The sequence below is a fragment of the Alternaria atra genome (genome assembly GCF_907166805.1).
Source record: "Alternaria atra isolate CS162 genome assembly, contig: 21, whole genome shotgun sequence".
NCBI classification, from domain to species: Eukaryota; Fungi; Ascomycota; class Dothideomycetes; order Pleosporales; family Pleosporaceae; genus Alternaria; species Alternaria atra.
Window position 1 is genome coordinate 4,856,608 of NW_025091319.1, and position 17,000 is coordinate 4,873,607.

The 17,000-nt window shown below is 52.0% G+C and overlaps 9 protein-coding genes across 9 annotated transcripts; 5 read left to right on the top strand and 4 right to left on the bottom strand.

Annotated features, from left to right (window-relative positions):
• Window positions 1–14: 14 nt before the first annotated feature.
• On the bottom strand, window positions 15–1,359 carry ALTATR162_LOCUS2060 (uncharacterized protein; the record flags this gene model as incomplete). The annotated part of the gene is made up of 2 exons (XM_043309662.1): window positions 15–541; window positions 588–1,359. 2 exons carry the CDS (start codon window positions 1,357–1,359, stop codon window positions 15–17), a joined length of 1,299 nt encoding a protein of 432 aa, XP_043165597.1.
• Window positions 1,360–2,186: 827 nt separating this feature from the next.
• On the top strand, window positions 2,187–3,144 carry ALTATR162_LOCUS2061 (uncharacterized protein; the record flags this gene model as incomplete). The annotated part of the gene is made up of 2 exons (XM_043309663.1): window positions 2,187–2,270; window positions 2,389–3,144. The coding sequence occupies 2 exons, from the start codon at window positions 2,187–2,189 to the stop codon at window positions 3,142–3,144; spliced, it is 840 nt and encodes a 279-aa protein (XP_043165598.1).
• A 405-nt stretch (window positions 3,145–3,549) lies between these two features.
• Window positions 3,550–4,848, top strand: ALTATR162_LOCUS2062 (uncharacterized protein; the record flags this gene model as incomplete). Its single annotated transcript, XM_043309664.1, has 1 exon — window positions 3,550–4,848. One exon carries the CDS (start codon window positions 3,550–3,552, stop codon window positions 4,846–4,848), a length of 1,299 nt encoding a protein of 432 aa, XP_043165599.1.
• A 348-nt stretch (window positions 4,849–5,196) lies between these two features.
• ALTATR162_LOCUS2063 (uncharacterized protein) lies at window positions 5,197–6,546 on the bottom strand (the record flags this gene model as incomplete). Its single annotated transcript, XM_043309665.1, has 4 exons — window positions 5,197–5,770; window positions 5,820–6,150; window positions 6,201–6,291; window positions 6,343–6,546. 4 exons carry the CDS (start codon window positions 6,544–6,546, stop codon window positions 5,197–5,199), a joined length of 1,200 nt encoding a protein of 399 aa, XP_043165600.1.
• A 784-nt stretch (window positions 6,547–7,330) lies between these two features.
• On the bottom strand, window positions 7,331–8,992 carry ALTATR162_LOCUS2064 (uncharacterized protein; the record flags this gene model as incomplete). Its single annotated transcript, XM_043309666.1, has 3 exons — window positions 7,331–7,541; window positions 7,592–8,174; window positions 8,224–8,992. 3 exons carry the CDS (start codon window positions 8,990–8,992, stop codon window positions 7,331–7,333), a joined length of 1,563 nt encoding a protein of 520 aa, XP_043165601.1.
• Window positions 8,993–9,450: 458 nt separating this feature from the next.
• Window positions 9,451–10,209, top strand: ALTATR162_LOCUS2065 (uncharacterized protein; the record flags this gene model as incomplete). The annotated part of the gene is made up of 4 exons (XM_043309667.1): window positions 9,451–9,913; window positions 9,961–9,967; window positions 10,000–10,031; window positions 10,082–10,209. The coding sequence occupies 4 exons, from the start codon at window positions 9,451–9,453 to the stop codon at window positions 10,207–10,209; spliced, it is 630 nt and encodes a 209-aa protein (XP_043165602.1).
• A 445-nt stretch (window positions 10,210–10,654) lies between these two features.
• ALTATR162_LOCUS2066 (uncharacterized protein) lies at window positions 10,655–11,203 on the top strand (the record flags this gene model as incomplete). Its single annotated transcript, XM_043309668.1, has 2 exons — window positions 10,655–10,714; window positions 10,769–11,203. The coding sequence occupies 2 exons, from the start codon at window positions 10,655–10,657 to the stop codon at window positions 11,201–11,203; spliced, it is 495 nt and encodes a 164-aa protein (XP_043165603.1).
• Window positions 11,204–11,377: 174 nt separating this feature from the next.
• Window positions 11,378–13,038, bottom strand: ALTATR162_LOCUS2067 (uncharacterized protein; the record flags this gene model as incomplete). The annotated part of the gene is made up of 4 exons (XM_043309669.1): window positions 11,378–11,763; window positions 11,814–12,105; window positions 12,167–12,588; window positions 12,636–13,038. The coding sequence occupies 4 exons, from the start codon at window positions 13,036–13,038 to the stop codon at window positions 11,378–11,380; spliced, it is 1,503 nt and encodes a 500-aa protein (XP_043165604.1).
• A 1,285-nt stretch (window positions 13,039–14,323) lies between these two features.
• ALTATR162_LOCUS2068 (uncharacterized protein) lies at window positions 14,324–16,261 on the top strand (the record flags this gene model as incomplete). The annotated part of the gene is made up of 2 exons (XM_043309670.1): window positions 14,324–16,113; window positions 16,162–16,261. The coding sequence occupies 2 exons, from the start codon at window positions 14,324–14,326 to the stop codon at window positions 16,259–16,261; spliced, it is 1,890 nt and encodes a 629-aa protein (XP_043165605.1).
• Between the last annotated feature and the right edge of the window lie 739 nt (window positions 16,262–17,000).

Here is a 17,000-nt window from a genome sequence, read left to right on the forward strand (position 1 = left end):
ACGATCCCTTACTATCATGACCTCATAATCTTCTGCGCCTGCTCCAATTGCGCTTTTAGATCAACATCCCAGATCCATCTCATCCTGTGCATATAGCTGTCCTCAATCTTATCAAGATCGTCGCCGAACAGCTCGAAATCGTACATCCTGCCGGCTTCGTAGCTCGTTTTCACATTCTTCTGCGTCCTCTCCCGTCTGACTTGGTCGAAGGCGCCAAAGGCTCGCTGCAACTCATCGGCGTTATTCGCGTCCTTGATTAGACTGGCAAGGATGTAAGAGTCCTCTATACACATGCCAGCGCCAGCGCCTTGATGAGGTGTGGTCGCGTGTGCTGCGTCCCCCAGTAGGCAAACGCGGCCTTTAGTATAGGTATCGCAAGGTGGGTGTTGGAACAGCGCCCAAATATCTGGCTTCTGCATTGCCCCAACAATCTTTTGAACGTGTGGGCCCCACTCTTTGAAGTCTGCCTCCATCTCCTCTTTCGATGTAGTCACGACCCATTTCTCATCGTCCCAAGTATCGCGAGAGCTAAATGCAACCACTGCGATAGTCAGCAAATGTCCTCCATAGACCATGTTTGACCTTACCGTTCATTGTCTTCCCATGCTCAATAGGAAAGGTAAGCAAGTGGCCATGATATCCAAGATACATCTGGCTGTTCCGTGCTACGTCATCGCCCAAAATCTCGACGGCCTTGTCCATGGGTATCAGCCCTCGATAGGCGTACTTTCCAGAGAAGACAGCTTTGGACGCGGGGTTGTCTCTCCCAACTAGCCACTTTCTCGTCAAAGATTTTATGCCATCGCACCCGATCACAGCGCTGTGCTGTGCTGTCGAACCATCGGCGAACTTGAGCACCATATCCCCAGAGCCATCTTGAGCTTCGTTCATCTCCACGAGCCTCTTGTCGAACTTGGCAACACTATCGGGTACGTCTTTGACCAGTTCGTCCAGGAAGTGCGCTCTGTATACACCACCGCGGCCACCGCCCGAATGCATGGGCACCTCAAAAAGTGCATCGCCGACTTTCTTGCCCTCTCTTACATATCTGTCTTTGTCTTCTCTCCTAGCATCTCCCACACGAATCGTGAACCAGGAGTCCATCTTGGAGTTGTCTGCATTTCCTGTCTTGCATTTCATGAAAGCCTGGTATATCTTGGGAGACATTAACTCCATTGCGCGTCCAGCATTGGGACCGAATGCGACCCCAGCCCCAATTTCGCCAAAGTGTGGTGCGGCTTCATAGATCGTGAGTGGGATATCATATTGGAGGAGGGTTATTGCGAGACTGAGGCCGGCTATTCCACCGCCTACTATAGCGAGGGAGTAGGGTTTCGAAGACGAGCTCGTTGAAGCCATTCTGGTGCGCCGAGTGTACGGGCTTAGAGTTCAGGAAGATGTCCTTCAAGGGTCGGTGTTAGTATGGCGGCGGCAACGTGACTGCATTTGCAATGGAAGAAAAACAAAACTCTTGCCAGTCGCGGCTCTGTGCACTTACTTTGTTTTTGAGCGAAAGTCACTCCGATAACGCGTGGGACGACAGCTCCGTAAACGTCATTCACTGTGGACTTCTCCAATAGTCCTGTAGTACCTAAATAACGCGGTACCCGCATAGCTAGTACGCGACGGCCTGAGCATCATATAAACAAGTGCATTACCCGATACCGAACGTGCTCAAGAAGAGCTCATCCGATAAAGCAAATATCCGACGGCATTGGGCAATCCGCTGCCATGTGGGGTATATATGTAAAGATGTGGGGTAAATGAGCGTTCGGGAACGAAGTCGGGCGGTTGAGGCTTCGCGCATATGTCACCAGGGACCTCATATGTTATGCGCTAGACCCAACTGGGTGCCGAAACACCTCCACGACCTGACCACAATGCCTTCGATAACGCAGACTGTGATGACCGTGTATCGTCGATTCCCTTGAAACTTTTCTATAGCTGTAAGTCTTGCTGTTCTCATAGGTGTGAAGCAGTTCGAGAGCCTGTAAACGTGACTTTTTGTTAGCCTGACCATGCCGTCATCAAGTCGTTCTTTCGCAGCTGCGCATCATCATTACAGGCAGTACCGTTCTCGACGCGTCCGCATGGAAACTTCTGCTGCATGTGCTAACACCGTGGTAGTCCCTTCTGCCTGGTTCATCTCGATTCGTAACTTTAACATCCGCTAAGTCCGGTTATCAATGCCGCCGTCGTCCTACGCTGCTCCGCAGCCTCCGAGCGAAGAGGGGGAGAAGCCAGTAACCGTTTTGGTCACTGGATTCGGTGTATGTTAATTTTTTCCCCTAGCTTGCTATGGATTCTCGAATGCTCTGATATTCAGTTCATGTCTTCTATTCGGGACACCTTGGAATACAGTCATTGGATAGACTAACATGTATCCAGCCATTTTTAACGAAAGTACCCAAGAACTCATCTTGGGATATCGCCTCTACACTCCCAGCTCTGATACCAAAATCACCCAAGAACCAAACTCCGATAAATATCCACGTTCACTACGAGCCTATCCGCGTAGCATACAATAATGTCGTCAGTCTCGTTCCCAAGCTCCTCCCACCAGCCAACCCTCTCTATCCTCCCCCAGACATTGTGCTGCACATCGGTCTAGCAGCTGGACGAAACTACTTTGCCATCGAGCAAGGGTCCCACAGCCACGGATATGGAAAGATTCCCGACGTAGACGGCCAGCGATTCGAAGACGCTGAAGCCGAAAAACACTTCCCATCTTCAAAGTACCCGCACAAACTAAAGACTAGCTTTGATACATCCGATGTCCTCGCACGCTGGAAAGCAAACCTAGGATATATATCAGTTGACGGCACTAAGATCGACCAAGGATGTTCGGACGTGCGCATCAGCACCGACGCTGGGAATTTCTTATGTGGCTTCATATACTACAATAGCTTGGCGCATTACTTCAACATTAAGAAGGAAGAGAGACCTGTTGTATTCCTACATGTACCCGATTTGAGCAGTAGTGAGGATAAGTTGAGAGAAGGATGGGAAGCTACAGTCGCTTTGATCAAAGCATTAGTCGAGAGTAGACGAAAAGCGGGTGGCAAGGTCGTGGATGGGAATAAGACGGACGAAAAACGAGAGAATGGCAAGGAGGATGAACGTACGGATAACAACTTCGTATAGCATATAGAAGGATTCAGGCTCCAGCCTGAGAGTACATACCAATCCTTCATCCTAGATTGGTTAGAGCAAAACGCCCTTCTGAGCCCCGCATCATCCTTGTATGTAAGCATAGTGGCTCGTTGATTGGATAAAGAATGACAACTCCTCGTCATTCGGGCAAGTTTATGTTCGCTGTAGGTACTCTGGAAGTACGATCTCTGTGACTCAAGCGGAGATAAGTGTGGATTCTGACAAGCCAAGTCTTGGCCGGGCACTCAATGTGGATGGGATATCAACATATAATCACGAAGAGACCAATGGCGTATCCGCAAGCATACACCATTGTTTGTCTTCAAGACTCGGTCGATAAAACCCAAACAGCGTCGTCACACCTTAGATAGCCTACCATCCAACCCTACCCACACCATGGCATCACCACCGTCCTCTCAGACGGCCACCCACATCCTCTCTCTCACAAATTACACATGTCACCACCTTGTCCCCCTCACACCAAAGCCCCCAACTCCACTTCCACCCTCTTCTCTCCGTCTCCGCACTACAGTCGTCAGTCTAACAACAAACAACCTCTCCTATGCACGCCTCGGCCACTTAATGGGCTGGTACTCCACGTATCCGCTTCCCTCCACAACACCAGCTCCATACAACGATACCTCAGCATTCGGCCGCGTTGCAGCATGGGGCTATGCCGAGATCCTAGAAAGTACTGTTAAAGGCATTGAGAAAGGAATGAATGTATACGGGTACCTGCCCACTAGCACGGAGTGGGAGGATGTGACTGTAGAAAGAGCTAGGGATGCACGAGACGGGAGTATCATCGAGAACCAAGTTGTTGTTACGGACGCGCACAGACAGCATTTGTGGAAGCTTTATAACCGATATCGTGTTTGCAGTCGGCCTTGTCAAGTTGCTGATGAGAGCGAGCAGAGTGACGAGTTGGGCTGGGTAGCACTGATGTTGGGCCCGTTTACTGTGGGGCATAACCTCTGCAGTTATGTGTTTCCATGGCAGGAAGAAGATGAAGGGAAGGGAAGAAGAATCCATCCTACAGGAAACGGGGAGTGGAGCGCCGAGGACGTGAAATTAATGGGTGCTACAGTTGTCATGTTGAATGCGAGTGGCAAGACGGCATCTTGCTTCGCATATGCCCTCCGGCACTGTCGACCGCTTGAGCACCAACCTACCCGTATTATCGGCGTTAGCTCAAGTGCTTCTATCGAGGTTATCAAGAGGACTGGATGGTACGATAACGCAGTTCTTTACGACGACTTCAGCGAAACAGCCACGGAAATTCGAAAATTAGATACAGAACGCATCGTACTCTTCGATTTCGGCGCCCGACCCGGAGCAAATGCAAACTGGCGATCCGCTCTGTATTCCCTATCGCCAACTATTCCTTTCACACTGGTCACAGTCGGTGGTGAGGTTATGCCTCAAGATCCAGAGAAGGCGGCACAACGGCTTGCTGACAGAGTGTCCTTGAATATTGTCAACGCGAGCTTGCTGCAAGAAAAGGGTATTGAGACAGCTGGAGGTGGATATTTTGATAACTTGTATGCAGCGTTTCAAGTGTTCTGGAGACAGGCCAGGGACGTAAGGATGTTGAAGTTGAGATGGGGTGAGGGGTTGGAGGACTGGGAACGAGGCTGGGAGATGTTATGTAGGGATGATGTTAAAGCTGATGTGGGTCTAGTGTACAGTATTTAGGTAACTCACCTTCCGTTCGCGTACGGCTTTTCTCCCAAGAGAAAGGCAGGAAGGATCTAGTCAGGCCTTCCAGGATATGCACGGTATTATAATGAGGATGAATGGTTGACATGGAAATGTATGTTAGATATCCGTAGGCTGCATGGTTGGCGGGATTTCGTTGGAAGGATACCATCTCTTATAGTGAGCTTTCAGAAACCAATGTGCAGAGCAAAGGACTCTAGTCCTAGCCTTTCGCTAATGTTAACATGGAGTGTAATCACAAGAAACCCTTTCTACAGTCCAAGGTATCCGCTCTAAAACGTGTGCTAAGAAAAGAATTGACAGAAACATAGTTGATGACACTCATCATCGCTTGCCCCACAGACCTTGCTGAGTCTCCCTAATTCTCCGCTCTTGTTCCTGTATCATCTCTTCGGTCTGTCCGTGTCCGTTTCCTCTGCTATCAATCTCCATGGGGTCGTCAGGCTCCTCCGCTGGTTGAGGAATGTTGGCGTGAGGGGCACCTCTCCGTGGTTCAGCGGATCGCTGGCCGTCCATCATACCAGCAGCACCTCCTGCTCTTAGCTGGTTGATAGCACGAATTGTATCGATAGCCGCGTGCAGTGTACGTCGAGCATTGAAGTTTTTCTTGACGGTAGGCAAGAGATCCTCTTCGCCATCAGCGTTGTTCTTGCCAAGTTCCGTGATCCAAGGATGGGACAGCGCTTCATGAGCTGTCATGCGCGCTGCAGGGTCGACGGTCAAGCATCGGCGGATGAACTCGCGCGCTGTGAGGGAGACACCTCTCCAGTATTCCAAGGGTGTGAAAGAGTAGTCTGCTACTAAGATGGCCTGCATCTCTTCGAGGTTGGAGTCGCGGTCGAATGGGGTGTAGCCGCAGAGGAGAAAGTACGTGATAACGCCAATAGCCCAGATGTCACTGGCCAAAAAGTCAGCAACGAATCATACAATCGTGCAGTCTGCCTTACACCGGTTTGCCGTGTCCAGTCTTGCGGAAAATCTCAGGTGCCATGTAACCTGGTGTTCCGCACGTCGTGGTCAGGACGTGGAACTGCTCCTCATCCATAATGCGAGACAGTCCAAAGTCGGCAATCAGCAGATCGGCATTGTCTTCTGGTGTTCGGAACAGCAGATTCTCAGGCTTCAAGTCTCGATGCACGATGCCGTGGTCGTGGAGGTATGCGACAGCAGAGAGTGTGGCACGGATAAGGTCGCCAGCGTCGGATTCGTAGTAGTTGCCCTTTCGGCAGATGCGGTCGAAGAGCTCGCCTCCAAGCGCGAGGTCGGTGACTAGGTAAACTAGAATTCACGTTAGCGAAAGATTTAGCCCAAGGAAGGTCAATACAAACGGTTGTTCATAGTCTCAAAGTAGTCGACGAGCGTCAAAATGTTCCTATGACCCATAGATACTCTCTTAAGCACAGCGATCTCGTTTCTGACCTAGCACTTTGTCAGCCTTATCGTCCTTCAGTCGCTCAGTACCAAGCTGACCATATGTTCCCGGCCTGCCATGAGCCGCTTGTTGATGACCTTCGCGGCATAGTATCTTCCTGTATCAATGTGCACGCACTCCTTGACTACAGAGTAGCTGCCTGCACCCAAAGTCTTGCCAGTCTTGTATCGGCAAGGCTGTACTTGCGCTGCCGTCTGTGTACCTTGCGCCCCAGACACGCCGTTCGAAGTTCGCGTCGCCATTGTTATGCTGAAGTGGGTTTTTGAAGAACTAAAGTGGGCGGAAGTGTTTGGAGTGTCTTATGGTGGTTGCGATTGCGAGGGCCTTGAGAGGGCGCAGTCAGGTACCGATGCCTCAGGCTGGGTATCGAAGATCACAGAACCGACAGGTGAGTTGGGCGACGCAACACAAAGTGGGCTTATGACAGCCTGTGTCACAGATTGAGTATCTTGGAGCAGTAGCGAAAGTTTGTGGAGACTCGGGAGTATTGCGACGGCTCCTGATCGACGTCGATAGTGGGTGCGCGGAGCTGCTGGATGGCACGTGATGGGATAGTATTGCTGATGACCGAGATTGACGCAAGTCTGTCTGCTCACGGTAAGAGGAGTGGTATCTCAAAGGCTATGAATATAGCAGGAAAAGCTATGGGAGGATAGAAAAGATGGCTGTCGTAACCTGAAGTGCGTAAGGAGGGGTCCACACGATTCCCCGCCGGTGACTTTACCCCTGTCGTTGCCAAGGTTGCCCGTGTGAGAATAGTGGGATGGTAGCCGCTCAGCCGGGATCGAAGACCCTGGTATCAACCGCAACATTCATACCTAGTCGTATGCAAGCGACACCTGAACTGACAAGCTTCCGAGAGCGGCGGCTATGCGCACTGTTACGTTGCTTTTTATTTGTTTCCGTCTATGTGAGTTTCTATACGTCATAGCTCTCCTCGTCTAGATATACCTGAACCTAAGCAAAGAACGTCAGGACGATGCATCCAAAGACTGTGTTTTCCGGTCTCTATCGCAACTGGAAACTCTACGACTTGACGAGCAAGCTGTGGCCATCCATGTCTTCAGGCTGCTGAAGACCCATAGTGGCAAGAAGCGTGGGCGCGACGTCACCAAGCACGCCGTCACTCTTTTTCAGGCTCCAGCCTTCAGGTGCGTTGGCCATAACGAAAGGCACCTTGTTAGTTGTGTGGGAGGTCTTAGGGGTACCCTCCTCAGTGAGCATCTCTTCGGCGTTACTTGTACAATGTCAGCACTACCTCAACCGGCGCAGATCATGAGGACTTACCCGTGGTCGGCAGTGACGAACAAGACATATCCACTCTCTTTGCACTGGTCGTAGACCTTCTTGATAGCCTTGTCCGTCTCTGTGCATGCTTCGATGGCTGCCTTGTAAACACCAGTGTGACCAACCATGTCTGGTGGCGCAAAGTTGTTCATAAGGAACTCGAATTTTCCGGTCTGAATGCGCTCGCACAGCTTCTCTGCGACAGCCATGGCGCTCATCTTTGGCTCCAGGTCGTAGGTAGCTACCTTTGGTGAAGGAACCATCTCGCGCTCCTCGTTCTCAAACTGCTTCTCGACACCGCCGTTGAAGAAGAAAGTGACATGAGCATACTTTTCAGTCTCGGCAACGTGACACTGCTTGACGCCCTGCTTTCCTAGTGTCTCGGCAAGAACATCTGTCATGCGCTGGGGCTCAAACGCAACGTTGAAGGTGTATTTGGGGTTGTACGATGTCATGGTGGTGAGGTCAATGTTCTGGGGGTACGGGAAGTCGGGCTTGGGCGAGCGGTCGACATCGCCCAACAGCTGAGTGATTTCTCGCACGCGATCGGAACGGTAGTTGAAGAAGAAGACGGTGTCGTTGTCTGGACGAATCAGCAAGTAGACATGCAGGTGCTCAGCATAGTGTTATACCTTGTATTCTTCGCTCCTTTCCTCCCACAATGATGGGCTTGAGGAACTCGTCGTTCTCGTCTTTTGCGTATCGCTCCTTGATGGTTGCGACTGGGTCACTGCTCTCCTCGCCCTCTCCAGTGACTAGACCCTTCATACCAATCTCGACACGGTCCCACCTCTTGTCACGGTCCATGATGTAGTATCGTCCGACCACTGTTGCGATCTCGCCGAGGCCGATTTCCTTGGTAGCCTTGAGCAAAGTCTCCATGTATCCGACCGCGGACTTGGGGTCGGTGTCTCGGCCGTCTCCGAAGAAGTGGATGTAGGCCTCCTTGACGCCCTGGTCCTTCGCGACCTGGAGGAGCGCGATTAGATGGTCCATGTGCGAGTGGACACCACCGTCGGAAACCAGACCGCAGAAGTGGAGCCTTCCGTTACCGTCGATGGCGCGCTGGAACGACTTCTTGATGTTTCCTACGTCCTTCAATTTTCCGTTCTTAATGGTCTGTCCAATTCGGACGGAATCTTGCCATACAACGCGTCCAGCGCCGATGTTCAAGTGGCCGACTTCGCTGTTGCCCATCAGGCCCTCTGGAAGACCAACGGCGAGAGATGAGGCTTCGAGTTCTGTGTAGCCCTGTGCGGTTTTGGAGCCGTCCTTGGCGAACTCATCCATAGTAGGCGTATCGGCAGCGAGGATAGCATCGCCATCTTTGCGCGACTTCTCAGTCGCGACACCCCAACCATCGATAACGATGAGGACCGTCTTCTGGTCGACCTTGGCCATGGCTACGAGTCGGTCAGATGATTCTAGGAATAAGGATTGGAGAAACTCGAGAATTCACTCGAGAAGGGAGGTTTGAAAGACTGGTGAGAAGAGGGTAGAGAGCAACTTGTTGACGGAGGGGCAGGGTTGGCGGGGCTAAAATGGTCAACTTCAAAAAAGCATCGCCGGTTCACGTCACAATCTTTCCGCAACTGATCCACATTCCCCCCACAACCCACGTCCGGAACTTATCTCGAATTGCAACCAGCAACCACGCTATTTGGCGATCACTTTGACATCGAAAAACTCCTATCAGATAAATATAGCGATTATCGTTCGCGAAATCGCCGTCCAATCAGCAGCCTTGTCCTCAGCCCTACCCGTGGAAGGAGCAGGGAGCGTCATCCCATCAACGCGTGTTCTCGAACACAAACTCGACGCTAGACAGCTTCAGCTCGAGCTCACTGTAATCCGCAACCATGTCGGGAGCTGCGACACCATATGCGCCTGCCTCAGCGCGAGCCTCAGTTGCGCCTACAGTTCCTCAAACGCCAGCTCTGCCGCCGCCGCCTCCTCCTCCTACCACGAGCACCCCGACTCTCCCTCCGCCCTCGACGTTTGATATCCTCCCTGACCTCCACAAGCTCCTTAAGCGCATTCTTGAGACGCCTGCTCAGCCACAAGCTGCCACGCCAACCCCTGCACAGCTTGCCGCAGAGGGGCCTCTCGAGATCCAACACGTTGCGACCGCAGCGAACGACATCCGCCTCAAGATACAAAAGGCACGACGCGCAGTGGCGGCCTTGCCGGACATGGATCGCACATGTGAGGACCAAGAAGATGAGATTGAGCACCTGGAAGCGCGTATTGCGCGGCTGAAAGCTTCCTTGAAGGAGCTCGGTCGGCCGGTCGCTCAAGCAGAGGATGCAGACGGAGACCAGAGTATGACTGGCTGAGACGCCGTCCGGACTACAATTGATCCATTATAGGACGCATGTCTATCAACTGCATGGACGCACTCGATCTAGCTCTTGCCCACGGCTCGTGATGGTTCGTCATCGTACGCGACTCGTTTGTGGGTAGTTGAACAAGCACTGATCTCGAAGACAGAAGACAAAGCCGAAGGACCGAGTGCTGACGCTCCAAACATACGCGTTACATGTCTTTTTAAACAGGACGTAGTATCTGCCCAAGTGTCTTCGTATCGTATCACGCGTATAACAATTAGCGTCATGTAGTCTTCAGAGCCTCACATGACCACGCGACAACGCGTCGAGCGCGTATGCGATCAGCAATAGGCTTCGCTCTGTAGGCTTGTATGCACCAAAGATCAAAGCTAAGGCCATTCAATCGCCAGATGGTCTGCTTTTCAGGGTTCAACCCGGGACATGATGACCACGTCTTGTGGCATGGCAACTACATCAGTGAATCGCCTGGTATGCGGAGCACACAATAAAACATTACTTATTTTCCACTGTCTTTTATATGTCTTTCACCTCAATTACAATACCTTTTTCTTCAAATTTATTCCCAACACCATCATGTCCCCGTGACCGTCTAGGTCCTTGTAGGGATGACATCACGATGAAGACGTGCCGTCATTATACATATCTTACCTATAAACAATCTCAAGACTCTCTGTTAAGACCACAACATCACAAAATCAACCAAAGCAATACTATCATGTCAGACAACAAGTACCCACCCGTCAAGCAGAGTACAACTCAATCCGACGTGGAGCAGGTAAGTCTTCCAAAAGGTACCTCTACAAACCCAATCCTTACTAGTTCACCGCAGAAGAACGTCGACATAGTGAAAGAGTATATGCGCCTAGCCTACTCTCCGTCCGAAAACAAAGGCGCTCAAACTGTCGCCCACCTTTGCCATGATCACGCCTACTTCATCGCCCCAACCACCTTCCCTGGCGTCAACTCGCCCCAAGAATACGCTGAATCGCATTCTAAAGTCATGGCCGCAGTGTCTGATCTGCACATCGACTCATACGATGTCATCTTTGCAAAAGGTGGACACGTGTGCTTGAGGTATAGTGCCAGTGGAAGCCATTGCGGAGAGCCGCATAATGGGATCGAGGCCAGTGGGAATAAGGCGGCTTGGCATGCTGCGGCTATTTTCGAGGTTGAAGATGGGAAAATCAAAGGGTGGACCAAGGAGTGGGATAAGCTGCATATGTGGAAGCAGTTGGGATGGATGAAGGGGGACGAGTATGTGTGAGTGTTGTTGGGGGTTGGAGTAGGTATTTGGTGAAACTCATTATCATTCTGATGTGATATTACCGGATATCTAAGTGGCTTATACTTCGTCTAGAAGCAGCAGTCTTCATAAGCTCGTATGTGATGCGGGGGAAGTTATATCGTTCAACGATGAACTCCTGATCGTCTCTCATGTCTAGGCACGGAAGGCACGGCGTCCAATGCCAAGCTTGCTCAAGTCAAGACCTGCGATTCCACCAGCCTTTTGCTGACCAGCTCCAGCTCCAGCTCCAGCACCGGCACCTCCAGCACCACCGCCGAGAAGGCTGCTAAGAAGACCCTCGATGCCACCAGCTCCGCCAGCTCCGCCAGCTCCACCCTGCTGTCCGCCAGCCTGGAGGGCTGCCTCAGCCTCTTGGAGAAGCTGTGAGATGCCGTTGTTACCGTTGTTGCCATTGTTCTTGCCCTTTCCCTTTCCCTTTCCCTTGCCTTTGCCCTTGCCCTTGCCGTTGTTGTTATTGCCATTGTTTGCGTTGCCGGTACCGTTGGCAGCGGCTCCGGCATCAACTACTCCAGTAGCATCTAAAGCTCTGTTAGCAGATGAACAGGTCATGAGAGAGCGTGTCACTTACTTCCAGCTTGAGCGGCTTGGTCGGCAGCAGCTTGGTCAGCGGCAGCTTGGCCCTTACCGTTGGCGGCGTCTTGTTGCATCTGAGCTTGGTCCTTTGCCTTCTGCTTCTGGTCGGCTTCTTGTTGAGCGGCCTCTTGCTCAGCAGCAGCTTGCTCTAACTCTTGCTGTTGTTGCTGTTGCTTTGCCTGGTCAGCTCCCATAGCACCCTCTTGCTGTTGAGCGGCTTGCTGATCAGCTGCAGCTTGATCCATTGCCTCCTGTTGCTGTTTTCCATTCTTGTTTTGCTTAGCATCCTGAGCAGCCCGTAAAAGTCAGTGAGTCGTCTTGGTACACAACATTGGTTTTAAAATATACCTGTTGGTCGGCCGCAGCTTGGTCGGCTGCAGCACCATCTTGTGCCGCATTTTGTGCCTGGTCTTTACCACCGGCAGCGGCATCCTGCTGCGCCTGTTGGTCAGCAGCCGCTTGGTCCGCCGCCTGTTGGTCATTGGCATTCTGTGCTTGCTCTTGCTTCATGCCTCCAGCAGCATCCTGTTGAGCCTTCTGGTCAACAGCTGCTTGATCAGCAGCCGACTGTTGGTCGTGAGCATTCTGTGCCTGGTCCTGGTTCATGCCTTCGGCAGCGGCAGCATCTTGTTTTGCCTGCTGATCAGCGGCAGCCTGGTCTGCTGTTCCCATCTGCTCGGTCGCATTCTGCGCTTGACCTTGGTTCATCATCTCAGCGGCAGCAGCATCCTGCTGTGCCTGAGCATCGGCGGCAGCTTGTTGCTCCTTAGCTGTTGAATTTTAGTAAGTTCTCTGAACGGGACAACGTGATTCATACCTGCAGCAGCTTCTTGGGCGGCTTGCTTATCGGCATTCTTCCCCTTGCCCTTGCCCTTGCCCTGAGCAGCATCTTCAGCAGCGGCAGCATCCTGTGCCGCCTGATCCTGGGCCTTGTTGCCACCGGCCGCCGCAGCACCCTCAGCATTGGCTGCCTCGGCGTCTGCATTAGCATTATCCTTGCCCATGCCACCGCGTGCTGCCAAGAGCGCACCGCGGAGCTTAAGGGCTCTCTCTCCAAACTTCTGTACAACATCTTCCTCCCTGCGGCCGAAGTTCGTAGAAGGAATGACTACATTCTCGGTACCAGCAGCGACTACAGGTCCCTGGCCCACGAAAGGCGCTGGGGCCGCTGCCACGAAGGAGGCTGAAAGAAGGGTGAGAAGGGAGATAGAAGTCTTCATAGTGACGGTATGGAGTTGATCTAGAAGGATTGAAACGAGGTGTGTCGAAACTTAAAGTGAGCACAGCTCTAGAGAATTGAAATAAACAGATGGTGCTCTGCACAAAGGAATGATTTGGAAGATTGAAGCTGAGCGTGCCGTCCTATCCGCCTGAGGAGACTGGTTTATATAAGAGCGTTGCCTTATATGAGATCCACGAGTGCCTGAACGAGACAGTGTCCAGAATAGATCAGGCCGCGATTGTCGGGATGACCGTTTGTTGCCTGCCGCGCATATCATACATGCGCCGTTGGAGGATGCCTTGGAAAGACCAGGCTCAAAAGGAAGAACATCGGTCACCCCCACAATTCTCTCACAGGCACAAAAGTCTCGTCTCGCATGACAGCTGTAGATCAAGTTTGACATGGGATCAGGTCCGTGGCTTGGCTGGAAACGGTCGAATCAAACGCATGAAGCAGAAAGTACGATTACGGAAGAGAGAGTTGATGCAAGCTCCATGCCAGCAGAGTCGTCGTCATGGCGAAGATCCAGGCTCGAGGTCTAACGTGTGTGGTTTGAGAACATGTTGCAGACGGGGCAGGGGCGATATATGCGGAGAGATGCCTTCCTAAACGCATAAGTTTGGTGTATGGCCGAGGTTCGCAGGCATACATGGGTCCTGAACCTCTGCCAGTTTCAGGCACGCCGACGCGCCCACCGGACGCTCCAAGCGAACTGTTGTATATGCGAAGATGCAAAGGTTTGCTCCTTGAGCTCCCGGGAGAATTCCAAATTCTCTTCAAGTTCAACAAGCTCTGCGCTTTTGCTGTGCAGTACTTCGTATCGCGTGAGTACCCTACTGTTGCTGTGCACTGATTACCGTTTCATTGCCGAGACATCTATCCGAGGATCAAATTCACGTCGTATCGCACGGAAATTTGTTACCACAAGAGGGCTGCTATGAGAAACCTTTTCACGATGAAGATGTTCGGGTGTGATGACTTTGACATGTGCGGGGAGAAGGATGAAGATGGTTTGACCAATGACGTGCTCGGTATTGCAATCCCGCAGTTAGCCTTGTAGCCTCGGCTGCGACTTTTAGACATCGTCATATCAAGGTTTAGCATTGGCGCGACGAACGTACATGTTTGGATGTTGCAATTCTGTCACATTCCTCATCATTGAGCACTGTCAGTTTTGGCCTGTAGTGCGCCGCCGGTCGGTCTTGTAGGAAGCGCAAAAATCTGTCAAATCGCTCACTTTCGCATTCAATACATTTGTTTGCCTCTCCAACACGTCCTGCATCATGGCCACCAGATCAGTCCCCGCATCTGTAACGCGGCAGTTGCTCGCAACCTCCCGATCCTCGCGCATATCGTCAAGACCACTTGCGTGCGCATCATTACCGAGACGAAATGTATCCAGCCTATACCGTCCCGCAGTCCGAATTGCTGGTCAAAGAAGAGCCTTTTCCACAACGCCACGCACACGACTCGCCGCCGTAGACGACACCTTCGATCCAAAGTCAATTGAACGCGAATCTGACGAGGTTGATGTGCTTATTGTGGGTGGAGGTCCCGCTGGTCTGTCTGCAGCCATTAAGCTGAAGCAACTTGCGACAGCGGCTGGCAATGAAGATTTTAGGGTTTTGGTGCTGGAGAAGGCAGGCGAATTGGGCGACCACATCGTGTCTGGAAATGTTATAGAACCCTCTGCGCTTGACGAGCTGCTGCCCGACTGGAAATCAGAGGACAACCTGAACCGCTTCGCCGACATCACCCCCGCCAAGGAGGACCACATGTACTTCATGACCAAGAACAGTGCGATCCCTCTACCCAAGCCTCCACAGATGAACAACCACGGCAACTACATAATAAGTTTGAACCAGATGGTCAAGTGGCTCGGCGAGCGTGCCGAGGAGGTTGGTGTAGAGGTTTACCCTGGGTTCGCTGCGTCCGAGATACTATACAACCACGAGGGCGTCGTACAGGGTGTAGCTACCAACGACCTCGGTATATCGCGGGAAGGCAAAGCCAAAGATTCGTTCGAGCGAGGAATGGAATTCCATGCACGCGTCACATTGCTTGGTGAAGGTTGCCATGGTAGTTTGTCAAAGCAAATCATCAAGAAGTACGATCTGAGGCGTGATAGCCAACACCAGACATATGGACTTGGCATCAAAGAAGTCTGGGAGGTACAGCCTGAAAAATTCAAGTCTGGGCTGGTGGTTCACTCAATGGGCTACCCGCTGCCGAAGGACACCTATGGCGGTGGTTGGATGTACCACTTTGGTGACAATCTGGTCAGCATTGGTCTGGTTGTTGGACTCGACTACCCCAACCCGTGGTTGGCTCCCTATGGCGAGTTCCAGAAGATGAAGCACCACCCATACTACAAGGATGTATTAGAAGGCGGCAAGTGTATCTCTTATGGTGCGAGGACGCTGATTGAGGGCGGCTTCCAGTCTATACCCAAGCTCGCCTTCCCCGGTGGCGCGCTGCTCGGAGATGCCGCGGGGCTGCTCAATCTACCGAAAATCAAGGGTACGCATAACGCCATGAGGTCAGGTATGTTGGCTGCTGAGGCAACGTGGGATGCCCTACAAGCCAATACCGACGGCGGTACCGTATTCCTGTATGACTATGAGGACAAGATGCGCAAGTCGTCGATTTGGTCAGAGCTCAAAACCGTGCGCAACATGCGCCCATCTTTCCATACTCCACTAGGAATTTATGGAGGCATCATGTACTCCGGGCTTGAAGCATATGTACTTCGAGGCAAAGCGCCGTGGACGTTGAAGCATGGCAAGCCCGATCATGCAGCGACTAAGACTGCAGACGAGTGCCCGAAGATTGAGTATCCCAAGCCAGATGGTAAGATCAGCTTTGACATATTGACGAGCGTCAGCCGAAGTGGCACAAACCATGAAGAGGACCAGCCCTGCCATCTACAAGTCAAAGACTACGATGCACATGCGCAGAAGGAATGGCCCAAGTACAAGGGTGTCGAGAACCGGTTCTGCCCTGCCGGCGTCTACGAGTACGTGGAGGATGACAGCAAAGAGCTGGGTGTCAGGTTCCAAATCAACGCCCAAAAGTAAGTCTTGACGATCGACTCGCTGGAGAAACCGCTGACAGCATATAGCTGCGTCCACTGCAAGACTTGTGATATCAAAGTGCCTGATCAGGACATCAACTGGCAAACACCTCAGGGCGGCGAGGGACCAAAGTACGTACTTACTTAGTACGGACGCCGGGATAGAGGTCATGGCTCAAACTGTGATCCACGCGATCAGAAGATATGTACATTAGGAAGGATCACGTGTATGCATATTACATATTGCCGTCAGCCCAAGACTTGTTGCTGCCCAAGTGGCCTTCGGATGTTTGTAGGGCTCGGACAGAGGGATTGATCAGTCACCTTGTTCAAAAAGCGATTAACGCCTGGATAAACTCATCTATGATCACATAAACCTATTGAGCAAATAGCATCACATCCCTTTGGAACAGTCACACTTTACTGGTAGCCCTGAGAGGGCGAGCGGTCTTATGGAGGCAACGCGCACGTGATGTCCGTGCCCGAAGCTTGGAAGGCTAGGGCGAGTGAGGCGTTGGGCGAACTTCCTTCTCCACCCTTCGTCACCGTCCACCCATCAACTTCGCTGGGGCCTATTACATCAATAGCATTCCGGCCCTCATCTATATTTGCAATCCGTTGTCGCGATACTGGGCCTACTAATCTTCTGCCCCAGAAACGATTGCGCGACTTCTGCGCTTACCCGGCTCTTTCCTGGTCCTCAAGCTCTCAGGTTCTTCACGGCCACCCTGCTTCCAGCGCCGGACTCTATCTCCAAGGTACGACTAGCCGCCTGAATTGTATGCACTGGAAATCCCTTGCGCGTCTCCCTGGTTCCTGTAGTTTCGCACGTCGCTGGACACTGGCTTCCTGGCGTCGCGTCTTTGATACCGAGGCACCCCGTCTTT